Consider the following 23,434-nt stretch of genomic DNA (forward strand, 5'->3'; position numbering starts at 1 on the left):
TCTACTTCATCATGCCCCCATCCTGCCATGCCTGCAGTCTGCCCGGTTTCTGTATTGGTATTGGAATCCAGTCCTGCAAGCCCTGTTTGCACCCCTGTCTCACGCTGGAAGCCCCTACTACGTGGTGCCCGTGGCTGTATTCTGTCCACCCAGCTGCAGTGTGTCCCCTTCTGGCCTCAGTCAGGCTGGATGCCTCTCTTTGCTACTTCTGGGGGTGGAGCCAGCCTCTCTCCCCATGGCTTTCCCACTTCACCCTCCCAACACTGGGGCAGTCTCCATGACCCCAGCCATCTTCCTCTGCATTTGGAAAGATTTTCAGTGGCATCGCTAATCACATTCCCCAAGCCTCCTTCTCCTACAGGCTTCTAGCCATAGCCACTGACCTCCCCAGTCTTCTGAAACCAAGAGCAGAGGCAGAGAGTCACTGGTGGCTCTTTGGCCATCTTCCTTCAACCTCAGTGAACACACAGGAGCCCAAGATCAGCTTTTCCCAGCAGAGACACCACCTGGAGAGGCCCCCAAACTAAAGTCTGGGCTACAAGTGCTATGCTAACCAACCACAGCGCCACTGACACTTGGCACTGTTCAGGCACCAATGGACCTGAAAGGTGATGCTGATTACATTGCATCTGACCTGGACAGCCACTCCTCCACCCATCAGAGGAGAGCCCCTCTGAAACTGAAGAACCCAGCCAAGAGTATATGACCCAGGCAAGACTGAGTCAGACAATAAATAGCTGGTCAGGTGACACCAAGACTCAGGCATGAGGTCTGACAAATATTTCCCCTGATTTGGGAATATTTTCCTAATTTTATAAAATCTTACAAGGGGATTTGCAAAAATCATGATTGGTTATATGGGCAATGCTTCTTTACTGAAATGCATATGGAGAAGTCAGCAGTTTTCTTTTTCATTTGTTTCTCTCTGTCAGAGTGTGTTCTGTAGTGATAGATAACATTCCCGGAGAGATTCCATGAGCTCAGAACTGGGTTAAGTTCTTTATACACTCTCTTCTAATCTTCAGCCAGTCTTATGAAACAGGTAGTTATTATTCCCATTTTACTGATGAAGAAACTGAGGCACAGAGAGGTTCGATCGCTTACCCAGAGTCACCCAGCTAATAAGTAGAGGAGCCAGGATTCAGATCCCAGCCTTGTCACTTTTTAAAATATAAATTTATTGATTTATTGGTTGAGTTTGGTCTTTGTTGCTGCACGTGGGCTTTCTCTAGTTGCCGGGAGGGGGGGCTACTCTTCCTTGCGGTACATGGGCTTCTCATTGTGGTGGCTTCTCTTGTTGCGGAACACAGGCTCTAGGCACGCGGGCTTCAGTAGTTGTGGCGCACGGGCTTAGTTGCTCCGCGGCATGTGGGATCTTCCCAGACCAGGGCTCGAACCCGTGTCCCCTGCGTTGGCAGGCGGATTCTCAACCACTGCCACCAGGGAAGCCCTCAGCCTTGTCACTTTTAATTGTTCCTTCATCTCTTGTTCCTAAATGAGCTTCCCCAAACAATTCTCCATTTCTGTGTTTTCCAGATGTCTGTTAGCAACTAGTTTGGATTTTACACATGAAGTTGCTGTGAGCAACATTCATCTCACTATTAGATAGGGAAGCAAAATGTTTTGAGTGTATTTTCATATTTCTTTATAAAAAGAATATTCCTTCTGCAAACCCTCATCAAAAGTACCCTTTGCTTGCCCTCTGCACTCATGTTGACACTGAAATAATGTGGTCTTTCAGGGACATCACATACACTTCAACCAACTTCCAGCTACTGGCAAACCCAGCGCTCTCCCAGTGTTTCGATTTTGGGGTAAAGGCACCAGCCCTCACCCACTTTCCAAAGCCAGGAAACTGCGAGTCATCCTTGGCACCTCGCTCTCCCTCCTCAGCCACCGCCCATATCTAATCCATCACCACAGCCTGACTGTCATTTACCTCCACTCCTCACACCTCCTCCTCACCCCAGCACAGCAGCCCCAGCACCTGCATCCGCCCTGTCCCACCCCATCCCCCCATCCCCACTCTGCAGCCTGTTCTCCACGCAGCAGCAGCCAGAGGGATCTTCCCAAAACTGATCACACTGCAACCTTCTCCTGCTTAAACCCTTCTATGGCTCCTGCTGGCTGTAAGGATAAAAATCCGAATATGGGACAGACAAGTGAGGCTGCCCTAGCTGGGAGGCTCCCTGATCCCTACCCAGCCCCCCACCCCCACCCCCAATCGCACTCCTGAACCGGCAATGCTCCGTCCCTTCCAAGCCAAACCAGGCCAGCAAGGGTAAGGCCTGACACCCGAGGCTGGGGTGAAGACCCATGCCTGCACTGGGTCCTGCCGCTTCCCCACAGCTTGGCAGGGCGCCTGCACATGGTAGTTCTCAGTAGCAATTATGGAATGATGAATGAATAAATGAATGACTGGCAAAGAAAGCAAGCCTTTGCCTGTGCTGCAGCGGCTCTGCAGTCTGCCTGCTTTGCCAGGTGGGCACAGCACTGGACCTTCCATATCCGCTTAGAAAACTACCTCCTGCTGCCACACTGCCTACCAGGCCCTGCCGCTATTTTTACTATAAAATTTTCTGACTTTAATTCAGTGACTGGATTACAACAGTTGTGGGTTCGACAGGGCAGACTTTGAAATCTGAAGACATAAAAGTTACGGTGCTGGCTTTGACAGTCCAGATGGCTTCTCCAAGATGCTAGAATCTGTGGCCCCAGAACCCTGCTCTTTTAGCTGCTACTAAAAAGATTGGAGAATTTAGTTCAAGGAGAAGCCTTGGGATTTCTCCTGTCCTCTTATGCCCCTCCCCCTGCAAGTCCGCCCTGGATGTTTTAGTTAAATCTGATTTCATTTAAATAAGCTTGGTGAAGGGTGACAGGAGGACAGGTGGTCCCCTCTTGTAGCCCCCCAGGGAAGGCATTCATTATGCAAGTATTTAATGGTGGGTACCTCCGTTAAGCCAGGCTTAATGCTGGGGATTCAGCAGCAAACCAGACAGAGAATGTTTGGATGAGTGATGCTCATGCTGGGTCTTAAAGAATGGATAACATTAGAACTGACTGGCATGATTAAATGTCTATCAGTGTTTCACATCTATCTCCCCAACTAGACTGTAAGCTCCTTTGGCCCCATAACTGTTCCTCGCCTTTGAATCCTGGCACCCCTCAATGCCGGTCGTTCTTCACCAAGGTGGGGATTGGGGGCGGGGTGGAGAGGTGGGTCACTCAAGTGGGCTGTGTCTGGGGTACTCTAGCTGAGGGGCAGGAGGCTGGATACGCAGGTCCATCCATTGACTGGCGGTGTGACTGGGTGGTGGACCCCAGGAAACCCTTGCATACTCTCTAGGTGCAAAGTGATGAAGCTTCTATGAGGCTGCAGGGAAACGAGTTGGGTGGCTTTTTCCTGGCGAGTGGGGCAGGCTGGGGCAGCAGAGAGTGGAGGGAAGGGACAGCTCAGAGAACCTTGTGGGGACGAAAGAGGTCTGAGCCTGCAGGAGTGGCCACGTGGGGTTCCCATCCTCAAGGCAGAGGGGAATGTGGAAGTTTAAGGAATGCAGAATATGGGATAGGGAAGTAGGGAAGTGTACCCACTAGTGAGGGAGATACCTCAGAGCTAACACCGGGGAGCCTGTGTTTCTCTGACCTTTCTTTGGGGAAGGCTCACAGCCTTACTTACAGATTGTCCTGTTGCCTATTGACAGCAGGCTCCACATACTCTGAGGCACCTCCGGGGCCTCTCCCAGGCTGAGGAGTCCAGGACATGAGTCTCTAGCCCACTTGGAAGTTTGGGTGATCAGGTGGGGAGAGCAGAAAACCTGCAGCATGAAACTTCGAAAGGCCCCTAGGGGGTCGGTGAATGGGGCTTAGGGGTGTGTGGGGCAAGGGTTCCCGGGCATCCTGCACAGGAGAAGAAGAGGCAGGGCCCCACTTGCTTTCCAGTGTGGACTTCACCTTTCTTTGCTCTGGAGCCAGGCAGCCTCCCAGGAAAGGAGGGTCCCCGGGGCAGATGAAGATCCCAAAGGCCAACCTGCTTCCCACCTGCCCTCTTCTCAGCCTTGCAGGACCTACCGCAAGGTGTACTCTGTCCAGAGGCATCCAAGAGGCAGGGGCAGGGAGAGAGGTAGTGAGAGGGGCCGGCACATGCTGGGTCTGCATATCTGTGTGGTGATTCTTTTTCTTATTTTAAATTTTTTTATTTTTAACTTTTTATTATGAGAATTTTCGAACACAAAGGAGAATAATGCAATACACATCCATGTGCCCATTACAGAACTTCATCAATTGTCCTCATTTCGCTAATCTTGCAGAAACAAGTTTTAATTATAATGAGAGATAAAACAGGATTCAAACTTCGTGGAAAAGAGTAAAATATACTTTTTTTAGGTGGCGATTCTTTAGCTTGAACTGTTGCCAGCTCTGGACTTTGGAAGTAGTCTCAGCATCGGAGAGCAGATCCCTGCTCTCCCAGGTAACTGCAGTCATACAAAATTCCCGTCCCTCCAGTCTTAATGAACAACTTTGCGATGGCCGCAACCCCACCCTTCCACTCTGGGCCAACAGCAGGAGTCTGGAAAGAAAGAAAGGGCTGGGTAGGCTGCAGGCCAGTTATGAAGGACATCGGGTCTCACCTCCCTAGCTTCTTCTCATTTCAGATTCCTCCTCCTCCGATTTTAGATATTAATTCATCTCATAATAAACTTAAGTAAATAATTTTATTTCAACAAGTAAAGGGACCTATCGTATACCCAACCTTGCCCAACCTGGCAGCATCAGGCAAGGTACTCAGGTATGGACTGAGACTCTGCTACTCCGTTCCCATAAATAGAACAAGCAGTTGGGGTAAGCCCTGCGTTGCCCCGAAAATACTCAGCTTTGCAGAGGCTGCCTCTTGGAGCCCAGGCGGATGCGCCGGGCGGGGTCGGGGGGGGGACTCTCAAGGCGGGCCAGGCAGGTGGCCCCCAGTGCTGGGCTTATCTCCCCCTGGCAGCTGCGAGCTCACGCTCCTTGCCTCCGCTCCTGCGGCATGTCTAACAGCCTGTCTCTTGGTGCGTGCAGCCGTGTGCGTGTCTGTATGTGTGCACCAGTGTTTGCCCAGTGGGCACAGGGCACAGGTGTGTTTGGATGGAGATGTGCCTATCTCTGTGGTTCCCTGCATAGCCCTAGTTTTCTCTTCTTTCTTCCCTCCGTCTGTTGCTGGCAAGAGCAGCCCTCTGTACTTCCTCCACTGATCCCGTATCCTCTGCAGGGGGAGGATACTACCTGTGCTGAGATATCCCTGGCCTCGGAATATCGTTCCTCTCTCCAAGAAAACTCCCACTTACCTGTCTAGCCCATACTCTTCCATGTCTTCCAGGGCAAAGCTGTGTTGGGCTGCCTGGAAGAGTAAATGGAAACAAAACTGTCCTTCTCTGAGGCTGGTCTGTACTAACTCAATGCTGGCCCAGCGCATGGTTCTCAGCTTGTGCATGAAGGTTTGTTGACTGTGGCTTATAGGCCTGGGCAGGGCAGTGATGCACACTCTTGTTGTCGATTTTTTCCCCCTTGCTGAAAAGAAGCTCATGGGGCTGGCCCTGGGGCTGGCGTGCCACCTCTGCCCTGGGTCACTTCTGGTGGCATCATTCTAAAAAATATAGGCCACGCAACAACTTTGGAAAACAGTTTGGAATTACCTAGTAAACTTGATCATGTATACCCTACAACACAGAAATCCCAATCCTGGGAGTGTACCTGGAGACCTGCACACATAAACTGGGAGACACATATGGAATGTTTTAGAGTAGCCCCAAACCGGAACCAACCCAAATGTCCATCAACACAAAAATGGATAATTAAATTGTAGTATTTTCACAGAATGGAATACTATACAAGAAAAAAAGTAACCAAATTAAAGCTCCACTCATTAACGTGAATGAATCTTTAAAAACTATACAAAGATGAGCCAGAGAAGCAAGACACAGAAGAATATATTTAGTATGAGTACCATTGCACAAAACTTAAACAGGTGATCAAAAGAGACACACAGAGGTAGGAAACCATAAGGAAATGCGGGGAGAGGATTATCACTAAATTCAAGATCATGGTTCCTCTGGGGGGAACGTGTCAGTGAGGGGCACACAGGCTTCTAAAGTACTTGGAATGTTCTCTTCGTTGGCCTGGGTGCTGGGTACACAGCAGTTTGTTTTATTGTTTTCACACTGCATACATGCATGTTATATACTTTTCTAAATATACTCTACATTTTATACAAGAAAAAAAAGGATGGTGTGTGCCCTGACTCTGCTCTCCTTTTGTATCCAATCCCTGCACTTGTCCTCAGCTGGCAGAGAGGGGGCCAGGGTCCCTCATCACAGTTCCTTTCTGTTTCTGAGGGGGGCCAGAGGACTATGGGAGGTGAGGGCCTCCCTTCTGCAGCTGGGCCCCACTACTCCAGAGTGGGAAGGCCTGGGGGAAGCAGGGCCAGGCGAGGCCGGCTGGCTCTGCTGTCTCTGCCAACTCTGAGGATTAGGCCAGGGCTCTGGCCCACCTGTTGTTTCACTCATTCAGCATGAACTTAGGCACTGAGCACTTACTGTGAGCACTGGGTGCTGTTGGGAGTGTTCAGATAAGTGAGAAATGGTCTTTGACCTCAAAGATCTGTACTGTATACAGAGGTAATCACGTATACAAATAACTATGGTACCTGGAAAATGTAAGCTAAATATCACATGACCTCCCATCTGCACTTTCAATAAACATTTGTTGAACACCTATTATGTGCCAGAAACTGTGATGGATGGTGAGCATATAAAGGCAGTTCAGTCACAATCCTGACCCTTATGTTCTTAGCCTGGTGCATGGGAAACAGACACAGATGAGATAAAAATGACAGTGGGGAAAGCCCACTGATGCAAATATGCCCAGGGAGAAGCAAGAAGGGGCCCCACTCAGGATGGGTGAGATGGGGACAGACGAGTGGGAAAGGTTGGAGAAGGGAGGCCTTCCTGAAGGAAGCAGCCCCTGAACTGAGGCTTTAGGGATGAGGAAGCAAGAACAAGGTGAAGGGCTAAGACATCCTCCACAGAGGGATCAGCTGGGGCAAAGGCGCAGGGTAAGAAACAATGTCACGAGGACTGTTTGCAACCAGAACACAAGTACTCAGCAGGGATGCGGAGAGGAGCAGCCAGAGGGGAAGGCCAACGCAGATCAGGGTCATATTTGCCTTGCAAAACCTTAGATCTTATAGGTGTAGGGAGCCACCGAAGTATTTAGGGGCTTGATAGTTCACTCTGGCTCAATATAGAGGAAGGGTTGAGATGCGTGGATTGGAAGGAGGCAGGCAAGTTGTCAGGTTGTTGTGGATCCAAGAACTATTTTGACAGGCTAGCTGTGTCTGAGAGTGGGTGGGTGGGTGGGTGTAGGAGAGGCCAGCTTCACAAACAGCTCCCTGCTGAGTGACCAGGTGTGTCCCACAGGGCGCTGGAACTAGTGTGGCTCTGGGTTCTGGGTATGAGGAGTGTGGGCAAAGGCAGCAACAGCCAGGAATGTGGATGGGGCTCTGAACTCTCTGATTCCAGGGCCCCCAGATGCTGGCCTGTGGAAATGAGGCATGTAGTGGGCTTCTTATAAATTAAATGTGTGCACTTGAAAGATCCATCTGCAGTTAAATCAATAAGTCGGCATATCCCTTAAAGGCATGAAGTGAATTACCAAATGAAATCTCTTAAAGATTCAAAAGGAGTTTCGTCCTGGAACTGGGCGTAGGGGAGGGTTTGCAGTTTTTGTTGTTGTTGTTGTTGTTGTTGATTTTAAATAAGCCTTTAAACTATCCTAGTTTAAAACCCATGCACATAAAACAAACACCCACACACACACACACCAGCAAAAAAACCCTGGCCTTTGTTCTGAATTTCTGTCCTTTCTACTTTTTAAATTGCTAAAAGTGGCCTTTCTTGTATGAAACGATACAGATAGAGAGTAGCCGGCTTTCCCACCCTTAATGTCCTCGTTTGGCAGAAGAAAACATCGCTGAGTCCTGTGCATCCTGAAATACGAGACTGCGAGCCTCCAGTCCAGAGCACCCGGCCTTTGCGGCGGGCGGCCGGCAGGGGTCAGGCGAGCTCCACGCAGGGCCCACGGAACCGCGCCCGAGCCCGAGCGGGGCTCCGCTGCGGGTGCGGCGCCACGCGGGAGGGGGACAGAAGGAGGACCCTGGACCCTGGACCTGTCCTAGGCTGGGGGTCGCGGCTAACCGTTCTGGGTTAGCCGGGCGGGGCGTGGACTGGGCGTCCGCCCCAAAATAAAAAAGAGGCGCCCTTTCTCAGCCCCAACGCTTAGCTGACGCCAGCGCTGGCTCCACGTCTGGGCGTGGCCGGTTCACCTAGCGTTTTTTCGGGTACCGTGGGCAACTCACCGGTCTTCCGGAAGCGGGCCCTGCGCAACCTTGTCTCCTGCACCGGGTTGTCGGGATCAAGGAGCTAATATGTCAGTATGAGACTTGAGAGGTCTATATAGGTGAGGGATCATCATTGCCAGGTTATATGGGTTTAGAATTGGGACTCAGGCCTCTGGAGGCGTGTCCTCTAGGCCCCAGATCAGCTGTTCTAAAAGGTTGCCTGTGCCTTATAATTACCCCTGGGGATGTGATTAGGTCTGGGGCCCATCCAGGAATCTGGGGTTTTTACAGGTTGCTAAATTCTGATAAAGGGTGTGTCCAGGCCACACTTGGAAAACCATTCCCTTAGCTTCTGTTGCCATCCGACGGGCCAAGCAGTAGGAAAACAAAGAATGGGATGGTAGTCAACAGGGGAGCTGGGCTGATAGTGACCTGCCTAAAATTGGAGTGGAATGAGGCAGCCCCAGGAAGGAGTGGTGCTGGCAGCTGGTACTGCAGAGTTGCACAATGCACATAAACAACCCCAAATTCCAAGAACCAGTGCCCCCTGCTCTCCCATCATTCATGACTCAGGCTACACTTTTTTGGCTTTATTTTATAACATTTCTATTTCACATATAGCATTGGGAGAATCATCATCCTCCCCAAGTTGGTGACAGAGCTCCGTTACCCACACTGAGTGGATGAAACATCCCATTCTGAACATCTTCAGGCTGTTCGTTCCAGCTACACTTTATAACCAGCAAGACCACCATTTTAGCCACATTCATCTCCAACACAGTAGGGAGCAGGGTGGGGAAGTGAAAGGACAGGGCCACAAGCCCCTCAGGATAGGACTGGGCTGGGGCTGGTAAGGAGCTAGCTCCACCTGTCACAAGCATCAGGCTGGGAACAGCTCTTGGCTATAGGCCAGGGCCAAAAGTCAGAACAGGCGCCGCTGGGCTGAGGGCCAAGAAAACCAGTTCTCTTTTAGGGAATTAGATGGGGTGGGACAACCCAAAACTGTCCCACTCTGACTGTGCTCCATCCAGGCGGCCGTGTAGTAGGGCCCCAGGCTGGCATTCTCAGAACCCCTATTTCTGCTGATCTGGATTCTAGCTCCAGTTCTGACCTTGGGAAAATCAAATTGTCTTGATCTTTCAAAAAACATGGGGATGGTTTCCAGAAACTTACGAGCTTCCTTCTAGCTCCAAGACTCTTACCGCTCCCTCCTTTCTTTAAAAAATCACTGGGAGGGGCTTCCCTGGTGGCGCGGTGGTTGAGAGTCCGTCTGCCGATGCAGGGGACGCGGGTTCGTGCCCCGGTCCGGGAGGATCCCACACGCCGCGGAGCGGCTAGGCCTGTGAGCCATGGCCGCTGAGTCTGCGCGTCCAGAGCCTGTGCTCCGCGGCGGGAGAGGCCACAGCGGTGAGGGACCCACGTACCGCAAAAAAAAAAAAAAAAAAAAAAAAAAAAATCACTGGGAGATCTGGAAAAGGGAGGTTGAGAACTCCTCTATCCTAAGGGCTGATTCCACCCCTGTGTCCCCTATCACCAATGAGCAGGCTGAAGGGCCAGAAGCAGGACCCGGACCAGCCACTCTCCAAGGACATAGGGCTGGAGCCAGACAGAAGGCAGTAGCAAGTAGACTGCTTCTCCCCCAAAACACCAGTTTAGAAGCAGATGGGTTTGCTTCATGAAATGTTTAATACAAAATGGCAGCAGCCACTGTGCAGTTGTAACAAAATTAGCCATAGGGTGTCCAGAGAAATGTATGCAGGCAGCCTTGGCTGGAGATGAGCCAGCCAACCCAGGCCTGCTGCCCAGTCAGCTGTGGGCTGTCACATGGCCAGGACTGGATGGCGGTGGTGGCAGCGTTGTGCTGGAGGCATTGAGCCCCGTCCTTCATGAGCACACTGACCTCTGCCCCACCGTGGACTCTGAGTGCCACAGGTGTTCTGAGATGCCTATTCCCAGACCTCTACCCCAGTGGTAGGATTTCAGCTTAAAGAATGAGGGGTGGAGGGGCTGCTGCAGAGGGGGTGCCCACTCACAAGCTGCTGAGAGCTGATGCCTCTAGAAATAGGCAGAAACAGAGGCTAGGTTTGGGGGGTATTTTTCCCCAGAAAGAAAAGAGGCTACCAAGTTCAAATTAAGGAGAGGGGCAATGCTTCTTGTGTACTTGAGCAGAGGGTTCCCTGGCAGAGGCTCACTAGGAAAAAAGGTGCCCCCCCTGGGAGCGGGGGTGGGGCATCAGGCTTGAAGTTAGAGAGCAAGGGCGCAGAGTCACCAAAGCCCTCCCACTGAGCCCCAGAAAAGCCAGCATGCTTCCTGAGGAGTCCATGTTAAGCCGCTGCACACTTTTCCTGGGCCGGTGGGCAGGGCCTGCCTGGAGAAGAGCTTCCACGTCTCTCCTTCCAGAGAAAGGCCTCTAGGTGCTGGGAAAGGGGATGAAGGGTCTTGGAGTTAGTGGAATTCTGCGTTGAAGGCTCTGCCGATGATTAGCCGCCTCACCTCACTGGTCCCAGCCCCGATCTCATACAGCTTGGCATCTCTCAGAAAGCGGCCCATGGGGAAGTCGTTGATGTAGCCATTGCCACCTGCAGCCATGGTTTGGGCACAGAAGAAAGGACAACAGGAAAAGTGCTGGGCAGTGGGCAAAGCAAGGAAAGCAAACAGAAGATCAAATACATAGAAATGGGCTAGGAGGAGAGACTGATTGAAGAGAAGCAGCAAAAGGTGATGAGAGGTTTCCCTGGTGGTGCAGTGGTTAAGAATCCGCCTGCCAGTGCAGGGGACACGGGTTCGAGCCCTGGTCCGGGAAGATCCCACATGCCGCGGAGCAGCTAAGCCTGTGCGCCACAACTACTGAGCCTGCGCTCTAGAGCCCGCAAGCCACAACTACTGAGCCCGCATGCTGCAACTACTGAAGCCCACACGCCTAGAGCCCGTGCTCTGCAACAAGAGAAGCCACCGCAATGAGAAGCCCACGCACCGCAACAAAGAGTAGCCCCCGCTCACCGCAACTAGAGAAAGCCCGTGCACAGCAATGAAGATCCAACATAGCCAAAAATAAATTTCAAAAAAAAAGGTGGTGAGAGGGATGGGGTGGGGATTACCTAATTGTGGGGAGGGTGGACAGGAGGCCGGAAGTCCACTCAGAGTGCTGAGTATGCCAGGCAAAGGTAGGGGAGAACCACTGGCAGACATGGAGAAGGGGGACAAGAAGCTACTGCATAGCACTTACTGGGTGCCAGGCCCAGAGAGGTGAAGTAATTTGCACAAGTCACAAAGCTGGTCAGTGGTAGAGCCAGGATTCAAACCTAGGCCGTCTGGCTCAAGCCTGTGCTCTTAACCACTATGAGGCATTGAAGTGAGGCTGTTCCACCTCTGAGGTGTCTCCTCTTCCCCATTTCCCAGTGTCTATAGGACCAGGCTGGGAGGGTGAGAGGGGGGCACTACTGGAGACAGTAGCAACTTGTGGCCTCTGGCAGTTTTCTTCTTTGCTTTTCCATGTCCTCCCAGTAACTGGGGCAGGAGGAGCCTAAAGGTGCAGCTCAGCTGAAGCACAGGGTGAGGAGTGGGGGCCGCTCACCCAAACACTGGATGCCGTCCAGGGCTACCTGTGTGGCGCACTCGGCTGAGTAAAGAATCACCCCAGCGCAGTCCTGTGGGAGGAGGTTCTGTGTCAGCAGGGCCCCCGCCAGGGCAACACGGAGGGGAGGGGGCCCAGCAACCACCCCTGCCCCGGCGCGCTCTCCTCTGGGCCCAGCCCTTACCTTGGCAGTGCAGTAGCCCTCATCACAGGCCTTGGCAACATTGTAGACGTACTGCCGACAGGCCATGAGGCGGGTGTACATGTCTGCCATCTTCCCCTGCATCAACTGCACACAAAGGGAGCCCACAGGTCAGTGTGCTGGAGACACGCTCCTCTCAGAATCATTCCCTAGTTACCAAAAGCAGGTCAGCAGTAGCAATCTGACAGCCGGGAATGGGGACCCGGGGCACAGAGAGGAGGTGGTGGGACTTGCTTAGGATGACAGACATGGTAGCGGGTCTGGAGTTAAGGCCAGAGAGCTGCTGCTGCATTGTGGACCTGGCCCTCCACTCACACGACCAACCCTCATTACTGACCGTCCTGCAGCCCAGAAAGCGTGACTCAAAATGCTACTCCCTCCCCACAATCTGCTCCCTTCACCCTCCAACCCTACAATGCCTCATTCATTCGTCTCAAACAGGAAGGGAGGTGACATGAGATGAACTGCCTGACAGCTTTCAAAGCCAGGTAGCATGCTGAGGAAGCCTGCGCCCCAAGCATTCAAACTCATGTTTTTGTTTTTTTGGCCATGCCCAAAAGGCTTGCGGGATCTTAGTTCCCCAACCAGGGATCGAGCCTGGGCCCCCTGCAGTGGAAGCACGGAGTCCCAACCACTGGACCGCCAGGGCATTCCCTCAAACTCATTTTTTTTGACAAAGGATAGTAAATGCCCACAGCAAGTGCCCTATTTGTTCATTTGTTAAAGAAAACCTGAACCCAACGAAAGAGTACATCTTAACAAAACCATTCCACTCACCTGGAAGTGGCCGATCTTCTGGCCAAAGGCTTCCCTCACATGTAGGTAGGGAATAGCATGGTCGAGGATGGCCTGCATGATCCTGTGGGAAGGAGAGAACACTGGCGAGGGGCCTCGCCGTTACCCCATTGCTGGTTGGGGGGGCAAACGCTAGTGTGGAAAGGCCTGGGGGGCAGCCCAGCAAGACAAGGAGCTGGCATCCCAGGGAGGAGAAAAGGAGCGTGAGGACCCTTGTCAGCCCTGCTCAGTCACCGCGCTGACTGCCCAGCAGTCAGTGCCCCTTCCCCTGAGACCAGGCGAAGTGGCGGGACCCTTCGTAGATGGTTAGAGCTCAGGCGTCTTGCTTCACATCTGAGTAACTAAGCAGGGTGGCTCCTCAGGCCTTTTGTCTGTCACCCAATGATACCTGCCTTCAGTGCAAAGAAAGTAAACGTGAGAGGAAAGGTAATTTTTTTGTCTCCAGGAGCTAAGGTACAGTCTCCCATCGGCCCCAAGGGGAGGGCTGCGGCACCACCAGATGAGGAGGCTACAAGAGCCCAGCTCCCCCCCGAGCCTCACACTCACCCGAGGGGCCCACCGGCCAGCACCAGCCGCTCCAGGTCCAGCCCACTCATCAGCACGTAGACGCCCTTACTTCGATGGCCCAGGATGTTGGCAGCTGCAGGGAAAAGTGCTGGTCAGGGGCAAGGGGGCTGTCTACAGCCTCCTCGCTTTTAGAAAAGTTGCTGGGTTTAGTAACGTGGCTCTCTCGCAAGGCATTAAAATATGTTACCTGACCTTCAACTAGGGCTCCAGGTGAGGAAAAGGATGGAGTTTACCACTTCCAGTCAGAAGTGGAGTTTGCTAGCGGGGACATGCTCCCCTCACCCTGCCCCCAACACACACACAATCCCCAAGACCAGACACACAGGCCCAATCCTTAGATCCTCCCCTTCTCTTCTTGAGCTGCCTTGGATGGGAAAGAAGAAAAGCTAGTTAGGTCTAGAAGTCATCCAACCTCTCCCAATTTTTCTTTTTAACACACTTGTGCCCATAAAGGAACCAGAGAATTACTCTTTCCCCCAGGTTGAGTCTGCTCTGGTTAATACTAGCCTCCACCCTCCCCTGGGTGGTCCATGGAAGAGCCTGTCCAGGAGACGGGCCATTCGGTGCTGGTGACAGAAACTGCTGAACACCTCCCCACCCCGGAAGCAAGGACACTGAATGGCCTGGGGAGGTGTGGGCAGGAAGCCGAGTGCAAAGGGTTGACACCACTGACATGTCTTTAATGCTAGTGGAGTTTTTTCCTTGCCAACAAAGAAGGCTCTGCACTGATCGCCCCTCCCTAGATGCTCCTTAAAACTAAAGCACACTTTTCTCAGGTGGCGGATCGTGGGGGAGAGGGATGGTTTATGGCTGAGGCACAGAACCATCCTAACTGGTGATCAAATCTGTGCCCTCCGTCTCATCGGTGCATGACAGGGCTGCTGGCTCTCTCATGACGTGGCACACTTTCACTTACACTTCAGGGGAGAAATACTTATAAACTGAACTGCCTTCCCTTCACCGAGTCCAGCTTCCATCAGTTTATTTAGATGTTTTTTTAGCATTGTTAATGAATACCTCACACAGGCTGTACAGGCAAATGTACATACAAGGAAGTCTGAAGGACGTGAGTGGGTAAGGGCAGATCTTACCTTTCTACTCCAGATACTGGAATACCAGCCCCAGGCACAGTGTGTGGTCCACATAGGAAACACCACCCTTCCCTGAAGCCACAGTAGGGCATACAGCTGCAGGAGCTCTGGCTGGGAAGGACAGCTGTCCAGACTGAGACCAACACCTATGGGCCAGTGGGCAAGGGCACAGTGGCAGGCCCACTGTCTGGCCACATACCATTGGTGAGCTAACAATGGTGAGGCTCTCCAAGCCAGAGATGGGCTTTCTCAGCGTGTGATGGGGTCAGGACAGGGGGTCCCTCATTCTCAGAGACTCACCAGGAACCTCGCAGTCCTCAAAGATTAGCTCACAGGTGTTAGAGCCCCTCATCCCCAGCTTGTCCAGCTTCTTGGAGGTGCTGAAGCCTGGCATACCCTTTATGGGAATAAAAGGTGGCCCTGATTACAGAGCAGTCCCCAAGGGGGCCAAGAAAAGGGAAACCCCTGGGAAGTAACCATCTTTCCATCAAGTCCCTGTATTTGCCTGATACACCAGCGTCTACTCACCAGGCCCCCACTCCGTATGCGACCACCCCATTTCTGGAGGTGCTGCCCCTAACACTCCACTCCAGCCTCCCCTGCTGCTGGCTGCATTCTCCCCAGATCTTGTGAGACCGGTTCTTTCCCAGTGAAGTGCCAGATCCCTGAGGCCTTTCTGACCCTTCCTGGATTTGGTTCCTTTCCTTGGGGGAAAATCACTTTTTTTTTTTTTTTTTAAGATTTTAAAAAAATTTATTTATTTTTATTGGCTGTGTTGGGTCTTTGTTGCTGTGCACAGGCATTCTCTAGTTGCGGCGAGGGGGGCTACTCTTCGTTGCGGTGCGTGGGCTTCTCATTGCTGTGGCTTCTCTTGTTGCAGAGCACGGGCTCTAGGCGCGTGGGCTTCAGTAGTTGCAGCACGCGGGCTCAGTAGTTGTGGCTCGCGGGCTCTAGAGCGCAGACTCAGTAGCTGTGGCACACGGGCTTAGTTGCTCCGCAGCATGTGGGATCTTCCCGGACCAGGGCTCGAACCCATGTCCACTGCGTCGGCAGGCGGATTCTCATGTGACACCAGGGAAGCCCCGGGAAATCACTTCTAAGACACTCTCCCCAGGCCACTCAATTCCTTTGCCCCCTTGTTCCTCTGCCACCTGTACCTAATAGAGTCCCACCCCGGGTTCAACTCAACCACCTGTGTGCTCTGACCTGGACTAATCAGATGCAGAACGTGTTGGCATATGCCCATCAGAGCACTGCCAGGTGTTGCTTCCCTCTCCTCTAGGAGACGAGAGCAGTGTGACTCAACCTGGAGAGTTCCCATCTCAGCCACGCCCTTTGGGCTACTCAGTTTTCTTGTCCTCCAGTCCCATTCCGAAACATTCTCCCCCTCTCCCTATGGAGGGTACTGCAAATCTTTAAAACACTCATTCATGAAACTCTCTACCAACTCCCCTGCCCCCATGGTCACCCCGCCCTCCCAGGGGCCCTGGCCTCCTACTTCATGACCATTAGGCAGATGGTTCCTCCACCATCACCATCCCCCACCCGTGCCTCTTCTCCCTCAAGAGTGTGCTTTGCTCACTCTCTCTCATGCATCTCACTTTCTCCCTCTCCTATTTTCTTTTCTCTTTACCAAAAAATTTGCTCAGTTCTCTCCCATTCCTAAAAGCAAGCTGAAACTCCCAACTTTTCATTCTAACTCCTGCTGTCTCCCTTGTGCTTTTACTGACAAGACTTGGAAGGTGCAGTCTCCGGTCTCCACCTGCATCTTCACTCATACCTTGGGCTCCCGCGGCTGCTCTCTCCAAGTCCACCAGTGACACCCTGATTGTCAAAGCTGGTGGCCTCCCTTCAGTCCTCATCTTCCTGGACCTCCGGACAGCCTGGCTCTGTGGATGGCTCCACCGTCCTCAGGCTTGACCCCTCCTCCCTGAATTCCAATTTTTGGCCACCCTCCTTTCAGTCTCCATTCCCGTCTCAGCCCCATCCCAGGAGGGAGCCTTGGCAGAGCACACACCCTGATGGTCTCTGCGATCACTTGAAGGAGGTCATCTCTGGTGCCACTTTCAGGAGATAAAAGCCTCCCGCCATACACTCCCCTACACTCACCTTCTCCACAATGAAGGCTGTGATGCCCCGAGAAGCTGGCACAGCAGCCAGATCTGTCTTGGCATAGACAATAAGGACATCAGCATCAGGGCCATTGGTGATCCAGAATTTGTTGCCATTCAGGACATAGTGATCTCCTAAGGACAGGAAGTTGGCTACTTGCATAAGCTGTATGGGCCTGTCTCAACCAGTCAGTTCTCCAGACCTTCTGTTGAGCAAAAAGCTGTCCAGCTGGCAAGTGCTTCTAGAAACCCAGCAGAGGCCACCTCCAATCACTGCTCCCTCACCCCAAAGGTCTGTCCCTCTGCCCACTCCAGCTCTCATATCAAGGGGATCCTCACCTTTCTTTTCTGCTTTCAGCTTCATGGAGACAACATCGGAGCCAGCGTTTGTCTCACTCATGGCCAGGGCTCCAACGTATTCACCGCTGATCAGCTGCAAGGAAAACCCCAAAGGGCCTTGTTATGACTTCAGAAATACCCTACAGGGGCTCACTGATACCATGTCTTGCCTGGTCACATGACACCCTTTCCAACTTCTCTCAGATCTGGGCATAGGTAAAGTCCTAGAAGAGAAGCCCCATACCCACAAGCCTGAAGCTTTTTCTATTCCCATTCCCTTTGCAAGGGAAGCTAGTCCTAGGCTTTCATTTCTTAAAATGCTCAGTAAATGTTGTCCAGTGACTGACTCAGGTGTTCTGGCCCTATTTTTAATTTATTTTTTGGCTGTGCCATGCAGCTTGCAAGTCCCCGACCAGGAATCGAACCCACGCCCCCTGCATTGGAAGCATGGAGTCGTAACCACTGGACCACCAGGGAAGTTCCTATTTTTAATTTTTTTGATTGAAGTATTTTATTTTTTTTAGTGTCATATTTTAGTTTTTTATTTTCTTAATTTATTTTAAATTTATTTTTGGCTGTGTTGGGCCTTCGTTGCTGAGCGGGATTTCTCTAGTTGCGGAGAACGGGGACTACTCTTCGTTGCAGTGCGCAGGCTTCTCATTGCGGTGGCTTCTCTTGTTGTGGAGCACGGGCTCTAAGCACGCGGGCTTCAGTAGTTGTGGCTCGTGGGCTCTAGAGCACAGGCTCAGTAGTTGTGGCGCACGGGCTTAGTTGCTCCACAGCACGTGGGAGCTTCTCGGACCAGGGCTCGAACCCGTGTCCCCTGCATTGGCAGGCGTATTCTTAACCACTGCACCACCAGGGAAGCCCTGACTGAAATATTTTAAAAAAAATCCCTGACCCCTTCCTAGCCCTATCAGTTTCAGGGCAGCAGCATGCTACAGAAAGCAAGGCTGACCAGCCCTCCCCAATGGGGGAGAAGCCTCATGGCTGGTGGTTGAGTCATGCGATCAGCGTGTTTCTCCAGCCCCATTTCCTCACCTTGGGGAGGTACTTCTCCTTCTGGGCCTCGTTTCCATTACGAACAATTTGGTTGAGGCAGAGGTTGGAGTGGGCACCGTAACTGAGACCCACTGCTCCAGAGACTCGGGATATCTCCTCCATCACCAGCACGTGTTCCAAGTAGCCCAGGCCGGAGCCGCCATACTGAACTAGGGGTCGGGGTAGGGGGTGCAGGGGAGTGGAAAAGGCAGCCCAATTAAATGAGGACACTGAGAGGAATCTTACATTTATTTGCAGTAGAGGAACACTCTTATAGCACCTATTGCAAGTTCCCTCTAGCAAGGTCAACAGGTGGATGCTGTGGACCCTGCTTGCAAGCTCACAGAATTGGTTTTGCCGGCTGCTGCCTCTGGTCAGCTGAGGCATGGTTCAGAAAACAGTCATTGCAACTCCTGCTCTATCCCAAACATTTAAAAAAATATATTTTCTTTATTTATTTGGCCACGCCATGCAGCTTTTGGGATCTTAGCTCCCCAGCCAGGGATTGAACCCAGGCCCTTGGCAGTGAAAGCGCAGAGTCCTAACCACTGGACCGCCAGGGAATTCCCTATCCCAGACAGACCTCTTAATGAAGACAAGAAGACCTGAGCACCCACTGTTCGGAAAGCTACAGAAGTGCTGACGCTGATGAACAAATGAAGCAAGAGGACCTGGGGTTTATCAGAGAAACACAAAGACGGAAGGTCAAAGCGCTAAGATGAGATACAAAGCAGAGGATGTGCATGCAGAAGCCCTGAGGAAGATGAGAGCTTCATAGCGTAGGTTTGGACCTAAAGAAGCAGGACTGGTAATGGAACAGGAGAGCTGCAGCCTGAGAGGAAGTCTGGAGAGGGCAGAAGAGATGCTGGGAGGGAATTTCAGAACTCCTCATAAAAAATGTGGGGTTTTTTCCTCGGCAGCAGATCCAAAATCAAAGAGGCTGGGTTACCTGGTGCCAGCCTCCCCTCCCTCCACCCTCCTGTCTGGGTAAACCCTGGCAAGGCCCTCTGTGTATGTTCACTCTGACCAAGAAGTCAGGCTGGTCCTTGGCTCTAGGGAAGGGTTAGCCCAACCTGCACGACTCCAGGAAGGAAAGGCCACGGGCAGGTAACGTTAGAAACTGCTACCAGGACATCATGTGGAAACCAGAACTCATATCTGGCTTTCTTTTCAAGGTTCTCCCTGGATAGGGTTTTCATCTGATTCCTAACTGCCTCTTTCTTCCATTAACTAGCATCTGATTCAGAAGAATATTCTTTATGGGGGCTCATAAACCCCCAAGACACAGTGGGAGAAAGAGTCTTGTTTGAGAGTTCCCAGCAACTTTCCCCATACTATTGTACGTTAAGATAGTCTAAATTAATTTTTAAGTGGTTACATCATTACTCATGATGTAACTTTGTACGATCAGCTTAAATCCCAGGAACTGTCTCCAAGTGGTGAGGGGAGGATGTAAGGAGAGAATACTGTGGTCCACCGCTACTCTAATGCCCAGTGAACATAGGCCAAAGCAGGGTGGGCTGTCCAGGCTTTGGCTGGCGAGGCCATAGGCTCACTTCTTTACAAGGCACCGCAAGCCAGGCCTGGCCTTTGCTCTAGAGGCCAACATCTGAAACAAAGCCCACCAGCTCCCTGCCCTCTCCCACTGGAAACAAGTAGTAAGACCCACAGGGGACTCTGGACAGGCCCAGGGACAGCCTGTTAAATACATCATCTGGCCACCTCACTGTGGAGGCTCAGACAGGCATCCGTCTCCCCTATACCTCCGTCTGCTTCCAAATGAGCTCTAGGGCCAAGCTGTGGGCAGAGAACACAGGCATCCCCCCCAAGAACACAATGTCCTGAGTGGTACTGCCTCGATGCTACCGGTAGGGCAGAGCTTAGGGATTATGCAAGGCAATAAGACTGAGGTACTAAGATCACTGCTTGATCTGGAGTTTTCTAAACTCCCCAGATCACCTGGGGAACTTGTTAAGCATACAGAGTTCAAAAGTCTGGGTGACCCAAGTGAACCACACTGACCTAAATCCTTTGCCTTGTTAACATAACTGCCTAAAGAAACAGAAGAGTTTACTCTTCTCTGGGTTGACAGTCACTGGGCACTTTCTCAGCTCCAAGTGGGAAGAGACTCTGGTTTCTCCGAGATCTTTCTTCTCCTTTCCTGCTTCCTTTGGGAATGGTTTTAAAGGGCATGCAAGAAAAGTTCTCTGTAGGGAAAGAAACCATACTCACCAGGGGCTGTGACACCCAAGACTCCCAGGTTCCCCAGCTGCTTCCAAAACTCCTGCCAACAGAATAGAGTGAGTGTTGTGGGTGGTGAGAAAGCAGCCAGTCACAGGGGCCTGGCATATCTGGAACAACAAGACCCAAGGGCTTCACAGAAAGGGGCTGCATTCTTAGGGAGCTTTCATTTACCAGAAGACTGTGAGAGCTCTGCCAGGCAGCAGTGCAATTCCCAGGCCACCCCAGCCCAGCTCCCAGTCTGCCCTCTGTCCCCCTCAGAGTGGGCCCCACCACTCACTCGCAGGTTCTTGAACTCATTGCTCCGATCAATCTCCTGGGCATGGGGTGCTAGATTCTCCTGAAGGAATTTAGCCATGGTCTGACGAAGCTAGAGGCAGAGAGGTGGACAGATGCTGCTGAAACGGTACATAATTGCCCCTGAGGACAGCGTCTCCACTACTGAGGACACCTTCAGGAAAATGGGACACAGGTAACCTCACCAAAGAGCATCAAACTGAAACTTAGAGGCCCCACCAGTTTATGCTTCCTCAGAGATGATCTTCCCCCCTCTCTCTGAAGATTATTTCTTTTTATTTATTTATTTATGTATGTATTTATTTATTTGGCTGCGCCAGGTCTTTAGTTGCGGCATAGGGGACTTTTTAGTTGTAGCCTGTGGGATCTAGTTCCCTGACCAGGGATCGAACCCGGGTCCCCTGCATTGGGAGCGCAGAGTCTTAACCACTGGACCACCAGGGAAGTTCCTGAAGATTATTTCTTAAATGTCACTCCCCTACATAAATCATTCCATGGCTTTCCATTGTCCTTAAAAGACAAACTCCTGGGCTTCCTTGGTGGCGCAGTGCTTGAGAGTCTGCCTGCCGATGCAGGGGACACAGGTTCGTGCCCCGGTCTGGGAAGATCCCACATGCCGTGGAGTGGCTACCGTGAGCCATGGCCGCTGAGCCTGTGCGTCCAGAGCCTGTGCTCCGCAACGGGAGAGGCCACAACAGTGAGAGGCCCGCGTACCGCAGGAAAAAAAAAAAAAAAAAAGACAAACTCCTTATATATGTATATGTATAACTGAATCACTTTGCTGTACACCTGAAACTAACACATTGTAAATTAACTATGCTTTTTTTTTTTTAACCATTAAAAAAAAATTAAGACAAACTCCTTATCCAGGACTGGAAGGCCCCGTGTGAGGTGACCTCTTCAGCCTATGCAGCCTTCCCCAGTACCTTTCTCATCCCCCACTCACTGTGCTCTAGCCACGCCCCCTTCAGTTCTTGGCACGTGTCAGGCTCCTTTTTGTCCCTGAGCCTTTGGGTAAAAGGGATTATTCAAAAGAGATTAGAAACTCCTTTTGTCAGGAAAGTTTGAGAACTAGGATTGAACACTTTCTGCCTGAGGTGATTCAAAGCTCTGTCTGCTGACTGTAAATGCAAGTGGACTTTGGGGTTCTGGGCAAGCTCAGGCACTTGCTTAGAGCCACAGGAGAATCACGTTCCCCGGGAACTCCAAGCCAGTGTCCAAGTGAACAGTCTCCTTCCTCCAGGAATGGCTCTGGTTCAGCCCCATTTGTAACAACATCTTTCAAGTTTTTTTTCAACTATGTGGTTTGACCCGATAGGTTGAAGAATTATAGCACGGACTACACTGTGAATTTAGACTCCACCCCCAAGGTGTGTATTTGAAAAAGATTCCGTGGTGATGATTAACCAGGTTTGAGAACCACAGCCGTAGTCAGTATTGAGGTGTAAGAAGACTTCAGACAGATTGAGGGCCCTTTTGCCACACGCGGGTAGTCCTGCCAACCCTCCACCAAAACACCTGCAGCCCCACCATACCCGGTCTCCCAGGAGCGTTCCTATCCTCGACTCCTCGTCTAACTCCGGCAACCGGGCCTTGCTGCCGCCACGGAGGGGAGACTGGGGCCCGCAGCCGCCCCCGCGCTGGCGCTCCTACAGCCCCCGGATCACGGGCGCTGGGTAGAAGAGCGCCAGGGAGACCACCGAGCACGGAAAATGGTCCGGGAGGGGGGTCAGGCTCCCTACCTTCTTCTGCTCCTCGCTTAGCCCATTGATTGCATCGTCCACGGGCAACAGCGAGTTGGCCCGCTGGGTAATCAGGCCGGCGAGCGGCTGCAGTGGCGGCCGCGGCCTCCAGCTCGCCGCGCGCCGACCCAGTAGCCAAGCTACAGTCGCCATCTCGGCCTTGTCCTGGGAGCCTGAGCCCCTGCAGCTGTGAGCGAGTCCTGCGGCGCTCCACCAATCCCCGGCTTCGCTTCCGCCACCCAATCGGCGAGGGGGTGGGTCTCCAGCAGCCAATCACCCTCCACTGTCCGAGGAAAGCCGCGCTTTCCCCGGCCACCGCACCAGCCAATCAGCGGTGACGGCCGGCGAACCTACGCCCCGCGAGGCTGGTGTGCTTGCTGGGGGAGATGGACCTGCAGGCGTCATGTCAAGGTTGGGTCTTTTTAAAGTGGACGAGTAGGAAGAGTGTCTTCTTTTTTGAGTTGAGGATAAGTATTCCCCCTGCGTTGAAAATAGCAGTCCCTAAACTGCAGACATCTGTGGGAAAGCAAGTGTTAAAATAGCAAAAGGAAAAGCCCCGAATGCCCCTTGCTTGGCAATGCATTGTTAAAGCAAATCGGGGAAAAGAGCGCTTTTCCCCGATTGCACGTTGGTTATAACTCAGTGAATTTGCTTTATTATGTAACAAGGTTTGTTGAGTTTGATTGAGTTTTATGGGAAAGGGGTTGTTAAGGAGTTGCTGTCTTCCAAATTATTTAATGTACCTAAGAACAAGAGTCAGAACTTATTTTTAACAGGGGTGGGGTGATGGTGGACCGAAATCAGCTGCTCGGGTTCAGCTGCTTCCTGCTGGAAAGACAAGTGTTGGCTGGAAAGGACGGGTTGCTTTATTCAGAAGGCAACCTGGGGGGAGGGCAGAGTCGCGTCAAAGAACCAACTCTGAAGAGTCTGCTCCACCATGAAAGTTTTTAAAGGGAGAAAGGGGGGAAGCCATTCGCAGTTAATCATTTGGGGAGTGGGGAGCCGAGTCTTCCTTATCTTCCACTAAGGGCAGACTTTCTTCTGATTGGTTGGTGGTGTTTCA

The 23,434-nt window shown here is 52.0% G+C and overlaps 1 protein-coding gene across 2 annotated transcripts; it reads right to left on the reverse strand.

The window, feature by feature from the left end:
* Positions 1-8,964: 8,964 nt before the first annotated feature.
* IVD (isovaleryl-CoA dehydrogenase) lies at positions 8,965-22,572 on the reverse strand. Of its 2 annotated transcripts, none has more exons than XM_081229403.1 (12): positions 22,372-22,572; positions 20,613-20,702; positions 20,324-20,375; positions 18,092-18,261; positions 17,051-17,144; positions 16,710-16,846; positions 14,901-14,997; positions 13,489-13,582; positions 12,925-13,006; positions 12,130-12,234; positions 11,974-12,018; positions 8,965-10,950 (listed from the first exon to the last, which is right to left on the reverse strand). In XM_081229403.1, exons 1-12 carry the CDS (start codon positions 22,522-22,524, stop codon positions 10,906-10,908), a joined length of 1,164 nt encoding a protein of 387 aa, XP_081085529.1. In that variant the 5' UTR covers positions 22,525-22,572; the 3' UTR covers positions 8,965-10,905. The 2 variants fall into 2 exon arrangements, with proteins under 2 accessions (XP_081085529.1, XP_081085528.1); XM_081229402.1 differs by having other exon boundaries at positions 11,946-12,018; positions 22,372-22,571.
* Between the last annotated feature and the right edge of the window lie 862 nt (positions 22,573-23,434).

This window comes from Mesoplodon bidens, assembly GCF_964165515.1.
Source record: "Mesoplodon bidens genome assembly, chromosome: 3".
Taxonomy (NCBI): Eukaryota; Metazoa; Chordata; class Mammalia; order Artiodactyla; family Ziphiidae; genus Mesoplodon; species Mesoplodon bidens.

Coding starts and splice junctions, on each gene's coding strand:
- IVD (XM_081229402.1), bottom strand. CDS start 22,524: ATGGCGACTGTAGCTTGGCTACTGGGTCGGCGCGCGGCGAGCTGGAGG. Junction 20,703..22,371: donor TAAGCGAGGAGCAGAAGAAG/GTAGGGAGCCTG, acceptor CTCTGCCTCTAG/CTTCGTCAGACCATGGCTAA. Junction 18,262..20,323: donor CTTGGGTGTCACAGCCCCTG/GTGAGTATGGTT, acceptor CCCGACCCCTAG/TTCAGTATGGCGGCTCCGGC.